This window comes from Seriola aureovittata, chromosome 8 (genome assembly GCF_021018895.1).
Source record: "Seriola aureovittata isolate HTS-2021-v1 ecotype China chromosome 8, ASM2101889v1, whole genome shotgun sequence".
NCBI lineage: Eukaryota > Metazoa > Chordata > Actinopteri > Carangiformes > Carangidae > Seriola > Seriola aureovittata.
The window spans coordinates 21,274,522-21,295,325 of NC_079371.1; the positions used below are offsets into that span (position 1 = coordinate 21,274,522).

General features: G+C 40.8%; 2 protein-coding genes across 3 annotated transcripts; both read right to left on the reverse strand.

Moving 5' to 3' along the window:
* Positions 1-1,131: 1,131 nt before the first annotated feature.
* On the reverse strand, positions 1,132-10,321 carry LOC130174003 (androgen receptor-like). The gene is made up of 9 exons (XM_056383584.1): positions 9,132-10,321; positions 7,751-7,887; positions 7,399-7,515; positions 6,838-6,981; positions 6,525-6,734; positions 5,901-6,045; positions 4,684-4,814; positions 4,376-4,527; positions 1,132-2,366 (listed from the first exon to the last, which is right to left on the reverse strand). The coding sequence occupies exons 1-9, from the start codon at positions 9,953-9,955 to the stop codon at positions 2,202-2,204; spliced, it is 2,025 nt and encodes a 674-aa protein (XP_056239559.1). The 5' UTR covers positions 9,956-10,321; the 3' UTR covers positions 1,132-2,201.
* Positions 10,322-11,238: 917 nt separating this feature from the next.
* On the reverse strand, positions 11,239-19,399 carry LOC130173654 (moesin-like). 2 transcript variants are annotated; one of them, XM_056383089.1, is made up of 13 exons: positions 19,319-19,399; positions 19,147-19,242; positions 18,847-18,969; positions 17,377-17,528; positions 17,193-17,276; positions 16,954-17,100; positions 16,612-16,708; positions 15,709-15,872; positions 15,431-15,561; positions 15,086-15,246; positions 14,625-14,717; positions 13,240-13,473; positions 11,239-11,913 (listed from the first exon to the last, which is right to left on the reverse strand). In XM_056383089.1, exons 1-13 carry the CDS (start codon positions 19,379-19,381, stop codon positions 11,749-11,751), a joined length of 1,710 nt encoding a protein of 569 aa, XP_056239064.1. In that variant the 5' UTR covers positions 19,382-19,399; the 3' UTR covers positions 11,239-11,748. The 2 variants fall into 2 exon arrangements, with proteins under 2 accessions (XP_056239064.1, XP_056239063.1); XM_056383088.1 differs by having other exon boundaries at positions 13,240-13,398; positions 19,319-19,396.
* Between the last annotated feature and the right edge of the window lie 1,405 nt (positions 19,400-20,804).

Sequence of the window (20,804 nt, forward strand, 5' to 3'; positions counted from 1 at the left end):
GTTTGTGCTTTCTGCGGTCGCCATTACCCAATAGGAAAAATCCCTCTTCTGCTAGAGTAGGCATGTAATATTGATGCAGAGCAGACTCGGAGAAACACAGAAATCAAATGGAATCTAAACTAAGTTCAAATGTCGACATCAACACATACATTTTTGATCATTGCAAACCTACAAGACGCCATTCCTTTTAAGGAAAGCCACAGGGGCATGTGTAGCAGGAAATATATTTAGAAATAAGTGATATTTCAGCGTGTCTTTCAATCCCAACTTCGTTCAGCTCCAATTCATTTATGAGAGGGACAAATACTTGTTGAAAGAGGTTTGTTCAGGAAATGGGACTTAAAACAGCGGTGGAGGTTCCCGAGACTGACTGCTTTTTACAGTTTGGCTCTTTAAATGCACCATGTAACTAAAATACAGCAGCTCTTAAAGATATGTCATTTTCTCTCCAGGCCTACAGACAATTGTAAGTATTGTAAGACCCTTTTTGTTCTAATTAAAAAAGATTAAAAAAACCAAAAAAAAACTATTCATTTTCTAATAGGATGAAGCTTTTACTTCCTACTTTTTTCCCACAACTTATTCCTGAACTGTGCTTTTTATTCAAATGCATTCTTATCTTCCGTTACCCTTTAATGCTATGAGCTCCCCTCTCGTGACTCTGACTATTTAACGGTAACCTCGCTCAAACACTGAGTGAGTCCGTGTCCAATTACATTACGAAGCAAATGTCAATGGATCCAACAGATGTACTTCTGCTGAGCTTCATTTAAACGTCGCCACTAGATGGCACTAAAACACCAGGCAGCGGTTTCAGATCAGCAGGCATTTGCTGTTTCTTACACGATAAAAACATGAAATAAATCAGGCCAGGCCTCCTCATTTGACTCAGTGATATGTTCTGACTTCCTGCTGGGATCTATTACCTGGCTGGGTGGAGACTGAGATAATGCAGCGGTAGGAAAAGGCTTGTGATGTTTTCTAAAGCCTGTCTGTCCACATGGCTGCATGGCAGACTGAAATGAATCCATCAGACAGAGAAAAACAGGAAGATTACTGTATTACCATCGGCATGCACTCAACCAGATTTGTGCTTCTAATGCCGCCAGCGGCTCATTATCAACCCACAGATACACACTCATGCTTCAGTTTTATTACATGTTAAGCTGTAAATGTTGCAACAAATGAGCAAATTCTTGGTTGGACGTTTAACGCTTTGCAAAACTGTCAAAAAGCTACAATGAATACATGATGATACACAACAGAGCATCTGCTTTACACAAGAACACTTTAAGAAACTGTAGAAAAGTTACAACAGTATGAAATGCTCACTCTGGAAAAGAAAATTAAAAAAACAACTCACCCATAGTGTTATTAGTCGACTTATTTTATGTGTTTTGTCTAATTACTTTCTTCATTGTCTTTGGTGTGACATTTTGACATTAAAATATTCATAAATATACATTTGAAATTTGCATTGACACAGCTTAAAAGTGTACTTAATTTGTTGACACCTAAAACTATTAGAAGACTATTATTTCTATAGATGAGAACAGCTTTCAGAAATGTTTCTATCTGCCTTCAGGCGAGACAGCTTTGCTTCTTAGCATGCATGCCACAACCACTTATTAACTGTCAATCAACGACTTTGTTCATCCCAGGTGCACACAACAACATTCATTGTGGGAGGAAAAAAAAAAAATCTAGTCCAAATGTCAAGCGACTGCGCACACAGACAAGCTACGGTGATGTGAACTCTGCAAAAATGTTTTTCTCGCTACTGTCGTACCTCTCAAAATGAAATATTACCTGTTGTCACAATCTGAATGACGGGTTGAGGAAGTCTGCATGCTGGGCTTGTTGGCAACTCATGGGCTTGTGTGGAGGAATGCATGCTAAAAAAGTGTTTTAATCGGCTCCAGAAACATTTGGTGTGCGTGATACAGAGAACAGGCAGTAGGAAGAACAGAGTAGATGTAAGTAGATTACATTAGGCTGGAAGAATGTGCTGTATTCCCTTCTGTTAATATCCACTCAATGTGCTCCACTCTCACCCTGCAGGTAAAAAGGGGCTTATACATCTTTCACCTCATAAAATCATAAACCCTCTCCGGCCACTTCATCTTTACCAGAAAAATGGATGAAGGACCGAGTGCCAGAGCTCAAGTGACCAATAGGACGATCACAAGAGACTCCTCTCTCTAGGCCGTATTGTGGAAAAGGATGGGCTTGACCATGCCGGAGAGGATCTTGGGCACGTGAACGCTCACTATCTCTGAGATCATCTCTGGGAAGTTGACACGTGTCTGCAGGGACTGAGCTTGGATGAACAGATCATAGGTGAACTGGTGTAACTTCCTCACAACCTGCGATGAAGAAACACAGAGGGGTAGAGAGAGAGAGAGAGAGAGAGAAAAAATATGATACGCCGAGGTTATTAGTAACAAAGGCGATGCACTTAAACGTGTACAAAGAACAAAGCCTGCAGGAAATAACAAATGACACTCAAGCCTGTCTTTTGACACCGCCGTTAAGAAGTGGTTTAAAAAGATGACACTCATTGTGACGCCCTAAGCTCCGCAGGCAGTGTCTGAACTGCAAAGTCTTGATCAACTCTGGTCCTCTGCCTAAACGGCCCTGCCAGACAATCCCTGGCTGCCCTCCAGCTCATAAGGCATTAGACGATCTGAGATGTGAGTGGGATAGATACAAAGCTGAGCCTTTAAGAGTAAATCCACAGTGAAAGACATGAGTCTGAAACTGCTGCAGTTCAGCTCTCTGTGGCCCCAACCAGTGATGTCAGGAGTTTTTCCTTTCACAACTACATGTTCTCAGCAATTAGTATTAAAAGTTCTAAAGGTAATAAGGAAGAGAGCAACTGCGCCCTCTAGTGGTAGCACATTTATCATCTTTACATCTTCACACCCCTATTAACCAAACAAAAAGAATAGATTTTAAATCCATATAGTGTCGTTTTCACAAAGTCGCACATGTTTAGATGTTTATAATAAGCTTCCGCAGCCTAAGAAACCCACCATAGATATCAAAAACCTCTAAGACAGCCAGACATTTTATATGTTGTTTCAATAAAAAAAAGTCTCAAAGCATGCTTTATTTCAGATTTTACTGACTTAACTGATTTTATTTCTTTGTATTCTTTAATTTGATCTATTTATTGGTTACATTATGTGGCTGAAGCAGGAGTTTGAGCAAAATGAGTAGATGAATTGATGGCTATAAAACAGCAAATGTTAGGTGCTGTGACTCAGGCTTCTTATTAAGCTTTTGCAGGGACTTGACGATCAGACAGGTGAGGCTGTTAAGGGTTAAGTGTTTTTTAGGAAGTAGTAAACTATCCAGAGCTGAAACTGTCTGTAATGTGTAAATTATTTCAGCGACACACAATTTTATAGTTCAAATATTAAATGACAGAGCATAATTATAGTTTTGTATTGCTTCAATTTAAAATCTGGTCAGGACTCCATCCTCCACTCTCTCTAAGAAGACAGCTGGGGAGGGCAGAGCTCACATAATGACTCTAAGCAGTTTGAGTATGGTTCGCAAAAGTCATAGATTTTCTGGGTTTAAATGTTGAATATAAAACCTAAAACACAGACATACACACAAACAGTAGCTACGAGCAGTTAAACTGTAGCAGGTGTAACACTCATCGCCTGCAGCTGGAACAAGTACCAAAACTGCAGAGGCTATTATTTTTCTTTGTCTGTAGGTGTTTACATCTGTAGATATGAACTACTGCTTCTCTTATTTATTCATTTATTTATTTATCATTTTTTGCAGATACTGTCACTGGCACAGGTTAGACTGTAGGCGTGGTCTGCAGCTACTGGATGATATCAGCTGCAGCTGGTTTTCTGCTGCTTTGCACATGTGCGCAATGTGTCTTTTTTATTACAGTTCCTTATGGAGTATTCCAGTTATTTTTTGATGTAGCAATACTACCACTAGGGGGTGACTCTTGTCATGTTCCCTCCCAATAAGCAGCCAGGCACAGACAAGTTAAAACAGGAGTCATATGACCCTTTGGTATGCGTTTAACATTAGCCGATGGCTGGAGATTTATGCACAAACTGCATGTGAAAGAATGAGAAGGAATTTCTTTTGTCTGGATGATGTTACAGTTTGTATACAAGTGTATACAAATAGACTGTTACTTAAATTTGAAATATAATAACTAGTAGCCTCAGCTGATGTGATCCTGTACTGTAGTTCTGCCTAATAAGTTAACAATAATTACTGTTGTAAGCCAAATACAGTGTTTGTGTACTCTGATCTACTGCTCAAGTGGTTCTAACTAAAATGGCATTTTTAGCCCAGTTCAGAGTTAGATGTGAAATGGAGTTGAGTGTATTACCGACTGGAGGTAGTCCAGCAGCTGTGTGAGCTGAAACAGTCTCTGTGTACGGGTGGTCTCTCCGCTGTGGCTGGCCAAACGGTCCAGCTCCTTGATGTAGGAGGTCCGCAGTTCATCAAAAGAACGTTGGCTCTTGAGGCCCTCCACTGGCACTGTGACCACAAAGTCAGAACACAACAATAATTTTCACAGACGTTATCCATCCCATCAGTTCGCTGAAGTATGGCTGCACTCTATTACAGTCATATTTCACTCGCCGGGTTCGACATTTGAGCTACTATTCGAGACATGGTTTTAAGCTGACTCACTGATGCTGAAGAGTACCAGGGCTTTCATGCAGAGGAACTCTTCTTGGGTGACCTTCAGCATGTAGAACCTTTGGGAGAGCAGCTTCATCCTCACACAGTGTTCATACATACTGGACACTTGCATCCGCTGGCTGTGAGGAATGGATAAAGAGAAAAAAAAAGAAGAAGAAAAAAACAGCATGAGAGGAGAAGAAGGAGCACAAGGTGTGACAAAAGGTGAGGGGAGAAGCCAAGAGAGGGCCAGACAACGAGAAATATCAAAAGGAGAAAAAGACAATTAATGGTGGAAGAAACAAGAGTGGATGAAAGAGAGGAAAAAGCAGCAGAGGTGAGAAAAAATGAGTGAGATGGATAATGGAAAAAGAGAACGACAGGGAGGCAGAGAAAAATGAGGGTCAGCTACAAGGGCAGGCGTATCCATTACCATGCAGGTCAGAAGTGGCACAATAGAGTGACAGAGGGCTAATGCAGATAGAATGGGTGTTTTGCTAATGTTGCACAAAATATGAGCCAAGTGAAAGCTGCGACGAAGGCCTGAGGCTGGCGTTAGCATTCTGAGCAACGCCCTCCCTCAACACCCGAGGACAATTTACTGATAAGAGGCTGCGGGATTGCTACTTACACATACGCTATGATGCACAGCGATTTTGTTTTTGTGAACTTTGTGTTAACTTATTAAAAGTACAAAGAAAAGACAAAAGACAAGAGCTGAAATGTCTGAAACATTAGAGGCTGGAGGAAAGTTGCAGCACAAATTCAAACTTGTCAAAGTTAAAAAAAAAAAAAAAGAAACAACTCAATGCTGTAGCGGGACTGATGACTGGTTAGGAGAAGATGAAACGGAATAAATCATCTGAGGTGATCCCTCTGCGGCCACATGCATCAGATAGAAAGGAAATGTAAGAACAGAACAGACTTGTTTACTGTCTCGCCTTAAAAAAAGCGACATTCATTGTGTGATTTTTCAGTCTTCTTTTCTCTGAAGCTCGTATCCCACTGTGCCTGTCTTTCCAGTCGAGATGACAGGTGAAATCTCATGATATTCCAACAAACCCAATGTCACAATGATTATTACAGCTGTTTAGGTCCAAACAAACTTTCTTTGTTTGATAAAGAAACCTCGGCAGGTCTGACAAAACTTTTATTAACTTTGTTTAATTCAGAGTTCGATTTTTTCAGAAGTGTACTGGGTGAGACGAATGTTTTGCACGACTTACTCGTTGAAGACGAGGTCTGGAGCAAAGTAGAGCATGGAGCTGTTAGTGAGTGTGTAAGATCTCCATCCCAAGGCGAACACCATCACCCCCATCCATGACAACTGAATCACTGACATCTGATCATCCACATGCAGGTCACGGAAACCTGTTGACAGCATTCATTTTAATCAAACGCCTGCTCACATTAAAGTGATAAAACATGATAGAATGATGCTGCACAGTTCAATTAAATACATAAGAAGACTTCACACCGTTAACTACAGAGATTACACAGTGTGGATACATTGCTGGCCGTTTCCAGCCTGCAACTCCTGGCTTGAATATGAACATACCCCCCTCTAGTGGTTAACATTTGAACAGGCTGCTTTGCTTTTGCATAGGCTTGGCTGCTTCAACGTAGCAGTTGTATTGGCACAAAATTCTGGCAAGGCCTCTTATCTGGTGGACAAGATCTTGATGATATTAGATACTTTTCCTGATAGCTTTATAGCTTGTCTGAATGATATATACTGAACCTGAAACAACTGTGACAGCACTTCAATGCTCACATCCTTGGCAGAAACAGCCACACGTAGCATTGACTAGGTTCGCAGTATGTTACCTTGGCCCCCCATACTGCTTTACCTGGTATTGCCTTGGCCCAATGCACCACGGTTACCAGCTGTCTTTCCCCAAGCTCATTGAGACTGGTGAGCAAGGACGCAGGGCTGTCTGGCTGGGCGGGGTCATGTCCGGCATTGACCACGGCTGGCTCGATGGCCTGCAAGACGCTGAGGAGGGATAGGCAGGAGCGCAGGGTCGGGGGTATTCCTGGAGCCAGGGCCTGGGACGTGGCTAAAGATAAGACAGACACAAACCAGAAGAGTAACGCAAGAAGAAAATAACAATTGCAAATGTTTCATGACACTTGAGCTTGAGTAACACTAATCCTCACTACCTTGAGCCCTGGCAGCTGCACTTCTGGGGTCCAACATTACGTCCTTCTTTCCCGCCCTCTCTCCTCTTTCTCCAGGCCCCCAGGAAGCTGGAGGTTGCTCCTCCTCTCCGTTCCTCGTCTGTCCGGCTCCCTTCAGCCTGCGACCTAGAATCCCCCACAGACAATGCAGACAAGTAGAAGACAAAAAGGGCAAAAAGGGAGATAAGAAGCTTCAGTTCCATGTTGTCTAGTCTGATTATTACACAACAGATAGCTGGTGGAAAAGTCAAGTACATGCTGTATTTACTACAGGGGTATAATTGTTGGCCCATGGAGCTGTTACTTATTGTAACCATGTGGAAATATTTTTGATGACTGGCTGCTTGGCAAAAAAGAAAAAGCTCTTTTGGCCTTTTCCTGAAATTCATTTGTCACACTGTATTTAAGATAGAACATCTGATTGGTGCGTTCTGATCCAGTTCATGTAAGGTATCTGACTATCCTGACCCCTCTTTCCAAGAACACCCCACTTATACTTTCCTTTCTCTGCCTCTCAATCTGTTCTCACCTTTAATTCCTCACCTTTAAGGCTCATTCCGGACATGAAGCACCTCTTTAAACGACATGAGGCACAGTTTTTCCGCCTCAGTTTGTCGATGGTGCAGTCGTTCCGGCTGGCACACAGGTGGTTCTGCTTACCTGGAGGCACACAAAAGTCCTGGGGGATGAGGAGAGTGGATTCAACAATGCCTAGGCTTCCACTCATAGCAACGATATGTGGGTGTTTACTGGTAACAAATAACTCGCCCTCATAATGTCAGGTCACTGTGCCCTGCTTGCAAGAGCAGAGCGAGTGGGTGTAAGAAATTAAATCAACGGTCGCATAATTGTGAATGTGCACTCGTGTGTGTGTTTGTGTGTGTGTCACACCCACCGGCAGCAGCCCTCTTGAAGAATACTTTGCAGCTGCCACAGGTGACTGCTCCATAGTGACAACCTGAGGCGTCGTCGCCGCACACTTGACACACTCTCCTTTCTGAGAGGTACACACCTGGAAATAAACCCTCATGCCTGGGCGCACACGCACGCACACGCATGCACACACACAAACACGACACACACACACAGGCAGAAACACATTAAAACAAAAAAAAAAAAGGATTCAAAAGTGGGCACATCGCCAGTGAAGCATTTTAAAAACAGTTTTATCCATTGCAGCTACAATATACCAATAAAAATTAGGACATAGAGCCAAACAAACGTATTAACACCAGATTTAGGTCACTAGGTCTGTCCTCAGAGAGTGTAAGACTGCCCGGCCGTTATAACAGGGCAGTAATTCCCCAAATCCAATTACACCAGGAGATTTCTCTGTCTCATGAATGCGTACATGAAAAATGAAGTCAGTTTAAATACAAGTAAACCTATGATTAAAGAATTCCAGTGTTAGTCTTTTATTAGGAACCGATATGTGGAAGTAGAACACTTTCTTCCGCTCCAAGTACAGTATCAGCAACAGGTGCTGTATCTCTTGTTTATAAGGACACTGATATATTAACTTGTGTTTTGCGTAGGTAGTCACAGCACAAATAAGGACAGTTCTGGAAAGTTAGGGGTAGTATGACCTTTGATTCAGTCTCGCATGCTGAAACACTTGGCCAAGGCCAAGAAGAGCACATGGGGCTGTTAGAACACAAATGATTTATGTTGATACATGGCTGCATCTGCATCTGCCCAGAGCATGACTCCACAATGTGTCTACACAAGCCATGGCAAATAACAATACATGGCTTGTGTGACATAATAATCATATTTCCTGCATCACAGATTTAATAGTGCTGTGGTGATGCTCTGCATATAAATTAATTTAATAAACATAAATAAAGTTCATAAATTGGGTTTAAAAAAAAAAAAAAAGCAAACCAACAATGTAACACTCACTGAAACTAACTTTAAATCATTTATTATTAAATCGTGGTCAGGAATGCTGTTCACGCTTCTTTTGTCCTTTTGTTTCTGATTGAAGGAAGATGAGACTGAACGGGTCGGTGAGCCCAGTCAGAACACGCACGCTCTCACACAGAGGGCCTTAAAGGTTAGGATTAGGGTTAAAAGGGAAAGGGGTGTTTTATTTTTACGGCACAACACCGGTGAATAGACAGACAGGACGGGGAAAAAACTTCATGGATTTTTTTTTTTTGACGGTGCACCGGCCAACAGATCCGGCGACCCACCGGGATTTGTACACCAGTACACCGTCACCTGGTGCCAATGAAAAACAGAACAAATCATTGTTTAAAAAATCAGTTATTTACCTGAAACTGCGATCTGCGCAATCCACCCAAACTGAAGGTTCGGTCTTGATAGTGGAAAAAGTGGCCTGTCCTTGAGCAACTGCATTTTGGTATCTTTCCACTTGGCCATACTCTTGTGCCATCGCTGCTCGTGTGCCACCTTTACCACCTTGCTCACCCTTGCTGTACCAGACACAGTGGCATTCGTGCCTGGATGCCAGATGGGTTTGCCCACAATTACAATATTTACACAACAAATTATGCCCTCCGGATCCGCATCTCTCTGGCTCGGATCGACCGCTGTATGCGCGCTCATTTGCGCACCACACACCCTGGGTATCTCTGTATAGGTTTGGATTGGCAGAGTAAGCAGAGTATTGTTTCAAAGGTGAGAGTTCATCCACCTGAGAGGGCGCGGGCAGCTCTACCAACGGGTTGATAAACAAGTTTGATTCCTTGCAGACATATCTGGATATCACCGGGCCACGCGTCATGGTTTGCGCGCTGTCCATTTCGCTCGATCTGAGCAGATCCATGCAGCTCACCTGCTGTATGCCATGGCACACTTCTCCAAAGTCGGCCTCTCTTAGACTACTGTCACTCAGTAGAAACCTGCTGCCCTCTGAGTTCATATTTCCAGCCGCTCCTAACATCGACACTCCTCGGGAACTGTTCCCTCTGGTGGGGTCGCAGTCTGCAAAGGCGCCGCTGAAGCAAGGGTTCGTGTTGTTGAGCGGAGAAGACACCGAATCCAAACCCAAGGACACTGACACTGCCTTACTGAGCTCGGCAGTAGTGGGGCAGGCATGGGTGTCCGCGGTATCCAAACAATCCCGCTCATTCATTATTAAAGAGTTTTTGTGTTTCTTCTATATCGGACAAGCCGGAGTGAAATGTTGCCTTCAGCTCGCGTCGCGAGAGTTACAGCGGTGAGCTGGTTGCACGGGAAACAAATAAAACAACACTTTCCAGGGTGAGAAAACGCCTACCCAATGAGACTCCGGTCATATGTCTAAGCGGGGAGGAAATTCAGATCAGTCAGCGACGTAGTACTGCTGCTGCTCCTGCTGGGTAGGGGCGTCCCGTCGATCTGTTCTGCGACTGGCGAACTTTTCCACTTCTAGTATTTACATGCGACTAAAACTCGCTCCGTGAGCAATGATTAGAATCCGCGTAAGGAGACTTTGTACTCTGGCAGGAGGAGCGGTTCACATACTAACCAGCAACCCTAAATGTAACTTATTATATCAATAGGAATTTCAGCACCGCGCCAACGGTTATTTGAATGCAAAAAAAAAGTAATCCTAGGTCTCGCGAGAAGGGGCTCGTCGGATTAAACTGTACATCCACAATATATCACTGTAAAACTGTGTGACAGGCAGCTGAATGCTCCCCAGTCCCTCAATGACAACTGCCACGTCTGTTTGCCATATAGCCTACTCATTTTTTATTATTACTTAATAAATTATTCCTCTGTACATTTTGAAAGACAAACACAAGCACACACACACACACACACACACACACACACACACACACACACACACACACACACACACACACACACATATATATATATATATATATATATAAGCAAATATCTTATATCTATTACAAGGATGGTTAATGGAGCGTCTGGTAGTCACTGCAATTTCACGTGTTTATTTTGATTTGGTGGATGAGCAGTCAGCAACACGACGAGGATGTAGAGAAGTCTACAGAGTACAAATGCTGTATACAACTGGCGTAACATAATCAAGTCGAGATCAATCAAAAACCTTTTAACTTAGGTATATCATTTCTTTGTGTGATATATTGTCATATAATCACATAGAATAAGGAAATGGATAGTCTGGGTTGCTGCATTGTTTCTGCAGCTGAGTCAGTGAGGTTGCAGAGGTGCAGTGGCTGAAATGGAGCAACTGGGGAATATATCTAAAACATCAGTGCCAATGCATTTATTTTCAGTTTATTTATATTTTATAGGTAAAACTTCTATTTGTAGGTGATAATTATTTTTTATTACAGCTCACCTGCTTTTATGCTGCCCAGTTTGCCTCATTCGGCAAGCAGGAGGTGATGCTTACACATGATTATAGGAACTGATGATGCACACACAACACATTGATAGTGTTTCTGTGTATTTTATTTCTGCAATAAAGTATAGAGAATTTAACATTTATTTGGAGTAACAAGTGCCTTAAGTGTCATTGTTTTCATTAATCAGTATTAATAAGGTTTTCATTAGTTGTCAAATTGAAATAACAAATGTGCGTAATAAGATTGACAAGGACAATAGCAAACCTTCTCATAAATGAGAGCACTGATATGTTAGCCTCATATATTTGCAACACTGAACTAAACTAGTAATGTGTTTTTGTTCCTTTGAAATTAAAAATGTATGTTCAAGGAGAGTTGTCATTTTCTTGTTGACGTACTTACCAATGAAACAATGAAATAGTATTAAAATCATGGACATTAAAGGCATCAAAGCACAGTATCAATACAATTTTATGTCATATTCACCTTCAGGTTAATTTACTACCTATGCAACTGTCTGCACCTACACTTCTAAAATTTGTCAATGTGTCCAATTCATCATCTATCCTGGTCCTGCTTTCAGTCTGAGTAGACTCTCTCACATAGACTCAAATTCATCAATGCGTTGTTTGGTGTTGCCCTGACGAATCTGACGTAGGGTCTTGTATTTGTCCCGGCCCGCCTTCACATTCTCAGCATGGATCAGGTCATTTGGGGTCTTTTTGCTCTCATCTACGGCTCCAGCCAGCTCGGAGCTCAGGAACTAAAAGAGAACGCAAACACACAGTGAATAAAATCCTCATACCTGAGACTCTTTAGGAGACTATTCAGAAGCCTTATCCCTCACTCCTGTACTCATCCGCATCTGAAAACACTCTATTGTCCATAGTTATTAAGGCCATTTTTGTGTTGAATCCTCTATGCAACATCATTTCTTGTTTTGGCTGTGAGATAGAGACCAATTTTATTTTCGGTTGTGATAGGCCCTGGTCTGTATGAGATTCGCAACGTGAATGAAACCAGAAGAATGATAATGTACCTGCACCAATGTTTAATTATTCAGTGCACTGAGTTATTAGTGAGATGCAATTTTTGGTGGCAATTAAGCTGCCAACTTCACAGCTAAGTCAAAGCCTCTAAATGACTGTGTCAGCAGATGACACAGTCAATGTACCAAAACAATTTAACACAACAGCAACAAAGATGTGGTTTTCAAACCACAAATTGTATGAGGACTGACAAGTGAGTGGCAGCCATCACAGCTGAGTGTCACTCAAGATACTCTCCATACCTCATATTAAGCCTGGTATCTTCTAAATAAAACAGTTATTTTAAACACAATTTGTTGTCAGAGCCTGAAATTCTATGGAAACAAGACTAAGAGTCAATGGCCACACCAGTGACTCTGTGATGTTGAGTTTAGGGACAGCAGTGATTTGAAGTAAATTCTAATGTCAGCATGTTAACTTGTTCACAGTGATATTGCTAACATGTTGACAGTTCATATGGGCCCTGCGTTAAGCATGTATATGTTCATAAAGCATATATTGGGCAAATGGAAATTTCGATCTGATGATGGCACAAGATGAAAGTGGATCACCAGAGCTTCAGGACCTATCCCCTGAGTACCAAGAATATCAATATAATAATAAATAATAATAATAAAAATATATAATAATAATTTCTATAATAATAGAAAATGTCATGGCAAACCATTCTTTAGTTTTTAAGATATTTCAGTCTGGATCTACCAACCGCCATGGCTAAAAATATATTCACTCTTTATTTCAGGAGAGATGGTGTGTCTTCATTTTAATTCAGTTTTGTCTCATTGGAGCTAGAGTAAGTGTCAATAGACACTCAGCATTCAGCTGTGGTGGTTCCTAATTTAAAGAACACATTATTCACTGAACCTTTACATTTAAATATTGAAGGCTTTTGGTGATTTGTTTGTCTGCACTCTTAAAAGCTCCAGGGCACCTCCTCCAGGAATGATCAACTCCAGCTGAACATGACCTCTAACCAAAAGGGATTAAGAGAGCAGCAAATCAATACAATAAGACAATTCCCTCTATCCACTTAACCTTACCTTGAGGTTTTTCTGCAGTCTCTGGTTCTTCTGGGCCTCTGTTACTCTTTCCTCCTCGCTGCGATCTCGGACCATCCCTGGAGAAGTCAGCTCAGCACTCGCCTCTGCACTGCTCTCATCCGTCTCGTCATGCTCATGCATGTGGGGGTGGACTGAATCCTGAATGTGGACACCCATGAGTTTAGTCTTCAGCTCGTCTTTGGTTCTCTCCAAATCAGCCTCCACCATCATCGCCTGTCAACACACATGACTTGTGAAGCACTATGGTTGGATACTTCAGTGCAATTAGCCTACTAGAATTCATTCAGAATATGATGTGCACAATTTGAAATTTGGGGAACCTGTTCTATCAAAATGATTTGTATGCCTGCACTGAGATAAATTTATCTAGTTTTTGAAAACTAAAATCTAACTTGATGAACGTCTGTGAGGTCCTTTTACCCACTACAATTTTAGCTCTACATTTAAGTGCTATCTAAAAAAGAATCTGTCCCCTATGTAATTAGCAAAATTGTTGTCCTCTGTGAATAAAGTGACTTGTCAGCATTGAGTGCAACAGTCTCCAATGTTCAATAGAAAATAGAAATAAGGATAACGCTGCAGTATTACCTAACATGAATGGCACTCAGTAGAGCCTGTAGTTGAGCCAGGGACAAAAAATTCCTACACACGTGTGTCTAGCTCTAATAATAGAAGCATATAGTAAGACGGAAGTAGTCTGATGTATTTGTCATAAAACATAGTATTACAGTATTATAGTATTACATATTACAATTCCATCAAATTGTAGAAACTCAGATTTCAACACCATTAATATATCTGATTTTTAACATCAAGATCTATACACTATTTATTGACAAACTGATGAAAATGTAAAAAAATCCCTAATTTCCACATCAACATTTTTTGGGTTCTTCCCTGGGCCATGCCCCATCCCTCCATCAAGTTTGATGCAAATCAGTTCAGTACTTTCTGTGTAATCCTGGTGACAAACAAACAAACGACTAAACCAACCGACACGGGTGAAAACACAACCACCTTGCCGGAGGTAACAATGTGAAGACTACATGCAAGTCAAGCATAGTACTGCTTATTTGTATGAAAAGTTTTGTATACACTTTCGGGTACATTTTTTGCATACAATTTGCACATTAATTGTTGTGTTCTTGGCTTCATAGTAGGTGAGGTTTGTGAAATGTGACAACGTATTGACACCCCCAAAAATCATACAATCACAATTTGAAAGTCTGGTGATTGTACTTGCCTGTGATTGATGCCTTGCTGCTATTTTACCTGGGCTTAACACTTAGTCGTGTCAGACATCCCTTTTGCCTCATGTTTGATTCATCCTTTACCTCTCTCATGGTTCTTTGATTAATTCTCACCCTTTTCTGCCACCTCTTTGCCTCTTCGTCCTTTTTCTTCTTGGCATCTTCTAGCTGGGAGATCTTAGAGGTAAGCTCTGCCAGCTCAGTGGCCTGTACACACACGCACACAAATGGGAAGAGAGTTAAGAGTGTTCCTGATATAAGGTCATTGTGCTCTGCCCGTGTGTGTGCCTGAGAGAATATATGTGTGTCTGTGTGTGCATGTACTGTATGTGTTCGTATGCAGCATCACGGCTCCAATTAATTTCTCATCAGTTCAAGCTGAAAATGTAAATCAATTTTTCTGGTAAAGGGTAAATACACAATCACGCAGAATTATTTATAGTATCATTTAATCACATCAATAAGTAGCTTTGGGGTCTTGCTCAATATATGTAAATGTACCATAATATCCTTGATAATCTGGACCCTACAGCAATGTTAATATATTCAAATGAAAATGTGTTGCGTATGAGTACCAAGCTTTCCTGGTTCTTGATCTGGGTTTCAGATTGATGGAGCAGGGCTGCCTTCGCTTCCACTGCAGCTCTGCGATCCTTGTCCAGGCGCTCCGCCTCCTCCTGAGCAATTGTCCTCTCTTTTTCCAGCTCAAGAGCCCTCCGAGTCTGCTCCTCCAGCTCTGGAATACACACGCACACGTGCGCACAAACATCCAACACACATATGCAGACATGCCCACATAGTATAAGCTTTAAAGATCCTGCATTCAAAAATATTTCAATATACTATGCCATTCATGTAATATTAAACAGCAATAATAAAACTCCAGTTGAGAAACATTTGTATTCAGAAAGTTGTCAGACCATCTTGAGCTCTCTTTGTCTGCTCTTCAATCTGTCTCAATCTCTCCATCAGCTCCATGGTCTCACGGGCAATCTTCTCTGTTTCCTTCTCAGCATTTTCTCGCTTTTTTTTCTCACTCTCAAGCAGAGCCCTGACAGGAGAATTGTGCATAAATACAATTCTGAAAAAACTATATCTCCTGACTGTTATTTCTCAAGGCAGAGAGAACACACTGTAAAGTGTTTTTTTTTTTTTTTTTTTTTTAAAAGAGCCTTCATTACTTCCTTTTTTTCCTTACCTTTCCATCTGCCTCTTGTTCTTCTCCTCTCTGGCCTGAGCCTTCATCTGCTGCACCTCAATGGTGTCAGGTTTACGTCGGCGCATGTACAGGTCATGATTTCCCATACACAATGCCAGGATACGTTTGTTGATGCGAAGGCGAGGTACATAGAAAACAAAGTCCTGTAACACAAAAATCACCAAGGGGTTTATTTATGACTCATGATCAACATCCCATCTGTTTTACATTTAGGCTTGAGTTTAATTAACCTGAAGGGATAGTTCAGGTTTGGAGAAATTTAATTATTTTTTTCCCGAAACCTTTGGATGCTTTCCTTAAATCTGTGTGTACATTCAGAGGGCAAGTTGAACTGAAGGGCTAAACTCATGTTTGTGAATGGAATCAAATACCAGCTGCTCTCATTACACTGCTCACTGTAATTCATGCACTTGCTAAATTTTTCCTGTAACAAGGATGTAGGGCTTTCTGAGACCTCCTGTTTACAGCTACAGTAAATAACTATGAATAGGCATATCTCTGAAAAAGTATTTGCAGGATCTTGCATGCAGTTGTAAAAATGTTCAGCTAATAATTGTTATTGCTAGGATAATTAGTACTAAGCATTTATCCCTAAGCATTGGGGAAGGAGTAGCGATTATTCAATCCCATCCACAAACACCCATACACGAGCTGAACCAAGGTAGTCTCATAGTTCAACATACCAACAAACTGCACAGAGGGGCATCCAGTTTTGTCTGACTGTTGGTATGTAGGAAAAATAGCCACAGTATGAACTACTTTTTAATATGTCCTGGCAGCAGAAGAGCCATGTACTGTATTTCATGTAATGATATGCTTTATAGAAATGGTAGCAGCTGCAGATCACTATTGAGGATCACTAAAAACTATGTAATGGAATACCGGAGCCTTCTTGTCGATTGGCTTGATGACGAACTTCTTGTCATTGAAGGAAATATTTCTGATCTCGCTCCAGGGGAAGCCAATCTTTGGGGTCATCCTGTAAAATATTGGTATGGTTTACCGTTAGAGTATGGTCCACAGTAGAGCTAGTATAGCTTCTTTACACACAGTTGAAATACGGTTATGGCATGAAGGTGGTATAGTTGAGTGGTATCAAACTCACAATAACAACACACAACAAGTGTACCATTTTCATTGTCTTTATCTTGTACGTTAACATGCTAAAAGTTTCTACTTAGCGATAAATACAAAATAAAGCTTGACTTGTAAATTGGGACTTACTTGTCCTTTTTGTCGTAGATATTGAGACCCAGGGCGTCCACTCCCAACCACAGCTCTGATCCTTTCTTGTTCTTGATGCTGAAGTAGTTGACCCCATACATCTCTAAATCCTGGGCTATCTTCAGGTACTCTACCATGGCGTCTTCTCTGTGGTGTGGAATAATTTAATGAGCTACAGAACACCTGCTTGCAAAAAAAAATGTATTAATGACTTTTTGTTAAGTATATTGCTGCAGTACCTCAGCAGTCCCTTGTGCTCTTGATGCCACACTTGGATTCTTTCCTCCCACTGATTCTTATTCAGCTTGTGCTGCTCCAAAACCCTGGTTTTATCAGTGAAGAGGATGTACCATTTAGAATTCAGACAATGAAAACTAGAATTAAGGCGACCTTTGGTTAACACTAATATGCACAGGACTCTACCTCTGTGGCAGCAGCTTCTCTCTTGTCAGGTATCCCGGTACGTGATAGTCTTTCCTGTAGTCTCCATGTTTGACCTGAACTGCATATGAGGCCAAGAGCACTGCAGTCTCAGGTGGACAGTATATGTCATCATTTAGGATGCCCTCTTTTACCTTTTTTTACCACAGAAAAAAGACAAAAAGACATGATACATGAATCTCGTACATTTTATAATGTTGTCTTATGTAAGTGTATCATAGTCATAGTGTTAATGTGATTCACAGAGAGAGAAACCCTATATGTTCTGGCAGTGATGGAAAGTAATTAAGTACATGTCGTACGACTACAATTTTGAAGTAGTTGTACTTTACTTGCATATTTCCATTTTATGCTAATTTGTACTATACTCCACTACATTTCAGAGGGATAATTGTATTTTCCACTCCACATTTATTTGAAAGCTGTTGTTACTTTTAAGACGAAGATTTTACACAATGGATAATATAACAGGTTTTTTAAAAAACAACATTGTTAAACATTAAACTAGTGGTTTCACAACCTTTTTTGGATTCTGATGTCTTACAAAAAGCAGTGTGTGGTTGGGGGTGTCACATTTCAGATGTCTAACAGTTGTTAACAGCTCGATCAAATAGTGATTTTTCCCTCTGAACTTCTCACATGGTTTCACTTCAATAAATGTTCAAATGATCCAATGTCTCAAAGATGAGAGAAAAAGTCTAAAGGCTGAAAATACATTTGTTTTTTCTTCTTTGCGCTCTCATTAATCATCTCACGACCCCTCAGATTTATCTGATGACCCTGTATATAAAACTGCATATAAAGAATTACAAACTAGCTCCACCTACAGCAGCTACAACAGTAACATGCTGCTGACACATCGATGCTTCAGTATTAATCATTCAATTATGTCATAATTTTTATATTGTTGTATTGATACTTTTACTTAATTAAAAGATCTGATTACTTCATCCACCACTGTGTTCTGGTGTTTATTTCATGCACCTAGATTCATTGGGAGCATGTACTTGCTCCCTTATGGAAAACCCACAAGGGTTAACATTATCTGTGTGACTCATTGGGGAACTCTCACTGGTCGTTAAGATAGGTTTAAATATTTTGTTTTGATTGAGATTACTTACTTGTCATTGCATCCTAAGGGTACCACACTTGCATAACACAGCATTATTTACACTGTGATATCCACGTTTGTCAAAACTACATTTTGCATTTGTGTCTAAATAATTGCTGTTGTTGCATCAACTTTAAGTCCCTTTCTGCGTACATGGTTAAATTTAAGAATGTGGATTGTGTGCATGGCATAAAAACAAAACAATGCTAAGATCTCATTCAGACAGTTAATGAAATGAATGATTAGCAAAGTCCGTCATTATAACCCCATGTTTCACAGGTGCAAATTTACAGCACGATTCCCTTTAAAAACATCAGTATTCATGTGCACTCATGTCCAACCTGCAGAAAGAAGAGGCGCTGCGTTGCTTCTTGGATCAGTTCATCAGCGACATCCTCAGGGTAAAACTTGGCCCTGAACTTAATCAACAAAGGGTTGTCCCTTTTCACATCCTGGGCTGTCACCTGGGATTGGCCCCCCCCCACACAGCAGCGGGATGCCAGAATGAAGACAAGGGTACTAATTAGTCTCAATGGGGTAATGTAGTAACATCACCAGAAAAATAATAACAATTACATCGTCCTTTATATCAGGTATGTGAGGTTCTGTGTGTAAAGTTGAGACACAAACTTTCTGCTCACCCTCTTGTTGAGCTTGAGCCAGGTGGAGAAGCCTTTGCTGTCCTGATACTGGAGGCCAAAGAACCAGGTTTCCCTCAGTCCGATTGTCTTCACTATCTAAACATAGCAAGTAGAACATGAGCATATTTTTTCCTGCTAAAGTTCCTGTTTGATTGGATGGCACAGTGTTTACCTGATCAAAAAGCTGTTTGCCAGTCGTGCTGGGCAGGATGGCAAACTCCAGCTCAGCGTCCATCGTCGTAACACGAACATTTATCTGCCAGAGAAAACACGCACACAGGAAGATATACAGGAGATACGGGAGGAAGAGATCCCCGCTCCCCCGATCATCTGTGCCACTGGAGAAGCATCAAGGAGCATGCAGAGCAACAACTGAGTGAGAAAGAGCACTACTAATTCTGTAATAGCTTTGGTTGTTCTTTGAAACAATTTGCTGTTGTTTTTCCCATTTTCTTTTGATAGCAAAATGACCAAAAAGATGAGGTTCCTTACATTCTTCTGTTCAACCAGGAGCATCCAATCACAAGAGGTTGGTGGGGACTACAATCAAAAAATGAAGCCCACAGTATATTTTAGACTTAACTGAGAACACGGAGTTCATTCCATGATGCATAAGTATTAACGAAAGGGTGTAATCAATGGACCCATTTAACGTTAATCTTGCATAATAGTATCAAACCATATACAGTAGATATTTGCAACTTTTGGCACAGACTGGCTTGTAAAAAAACAAAAAAAAGCAGCATAGATGACAAATTTTTCACTCCACTCCTCATAACCTTTTCCGAGATTTAATGAGCAAGGCAGCGTTCCATCAGTGCCCATAATAATAACAACAATAATAATAATAACACTAATCATAATAATGTGCTGGCAGTTGTAAGCCTTGCTCAACAGACAGTTTCAGTGAATATTTATGAGAACAAGCACAGAAAGCTTAACTTTATGTTTTGTTTATGTAGATAATGTGACAACACTACAATAAATCCAGGAACACAAACACAACAAATCAGAAATATCTGGCAACTGCATATGATCATCATATGTTTTTCTCTAAAAAAAAACAAACACATTTTTGGACTAATGCCTTCTTGCAGCCCTTACAGTACAGAGTAAGTTCATAGCCAAACCACTACAGCTGCAATTTAAACATTTCAACCAAACATGAAACACAGTGAAAATGAAACTATAAACAACGAAAGATAGCTACTTACAGTTGACATTTGTATTTTTTTAATCTCTAGTCGAAATACTTCTTCGGAGAGGTACTTGTAGAAGCCTTTTCTCTGCGGAGTCATATGAAACTGCTTGCAATACCTACAAGGATTAAACTGAATGAGAATGGACCATTGTATTGTTCCCAAGTACTTCTCTCTTAGTTAATCCAATGGCAACCTGAGGCCCACGTACTTTAGACAGACCTTGCCTTATTTTTCAGTAACCACTTTTCCTCTTACATTGATTAGGTTTTGATAGTAACTCATTCAGTGAGGACCTAGACGTGGTCTTTGTCTCCCCAAACCTATTTATAGAAGGGCAGAAATCAACAGTTACTCAGCAGCAACCGATGTTCCAGTATCAGTGAAGGTGCCAGCACATTCTGCTAATCTTATAATCCTTCCAGTTAATGTTTTAACAATATGTTGTTATGGCAGACA

What these genes read in the sequence shown, in the direction of transcription:
- LOC130173654 (XM_056383089.1), bottom strand. Translation starts at nt 19,381, where the DNA reads ATGGACGCTGAGCTGGAGTTTGCCATCCTGCCCAGCACGACTGGCAAA. An exon ending in ATCTACGACAAAAAGGACAA is followed by an intron (nt 16,709 to 16,953) that starts GTAAGTCCCAAT and finishes AATATTTTACAG; the next exon opens with GATGACCCCAAAGATTGGCT. An exon ending in AACAAGAGGCAGATGGAAAG is followed by an intron (nt 15,562 to 15,708) that starts GTAAGGAAAAAA and finishes TTCTCCTGTCAG; the next exon opens with GGCTCTGCTTGAGAGTGAGA.
- LOC130174003 (XM_056383584.1), bottom strand. Translation starts at nt 9,955, where the DNA reads ATGAATGAGCGGGATTGTTTGGATACCGCGGACACCCATGCCTGCCCC. An exon ending in GTCCGGAATGAGCCTTAAAG is followed by an intron (nt 6,982 to 7,398) that starts GTGAGGAATTAA and finishes GGGGGATTCTAG; the next exon opens with GTCGCAGGCTGAAGGGAGCC. An exon ending in CCAGACCTCGTCTTCAACGA is followed by an intron (nt 4,815 to 5,900) that starts GTAAGTCGTGCA and finishes CATTCCTCACAG; the next exon opens with CCAGCGGATGCAAGTGTCCA.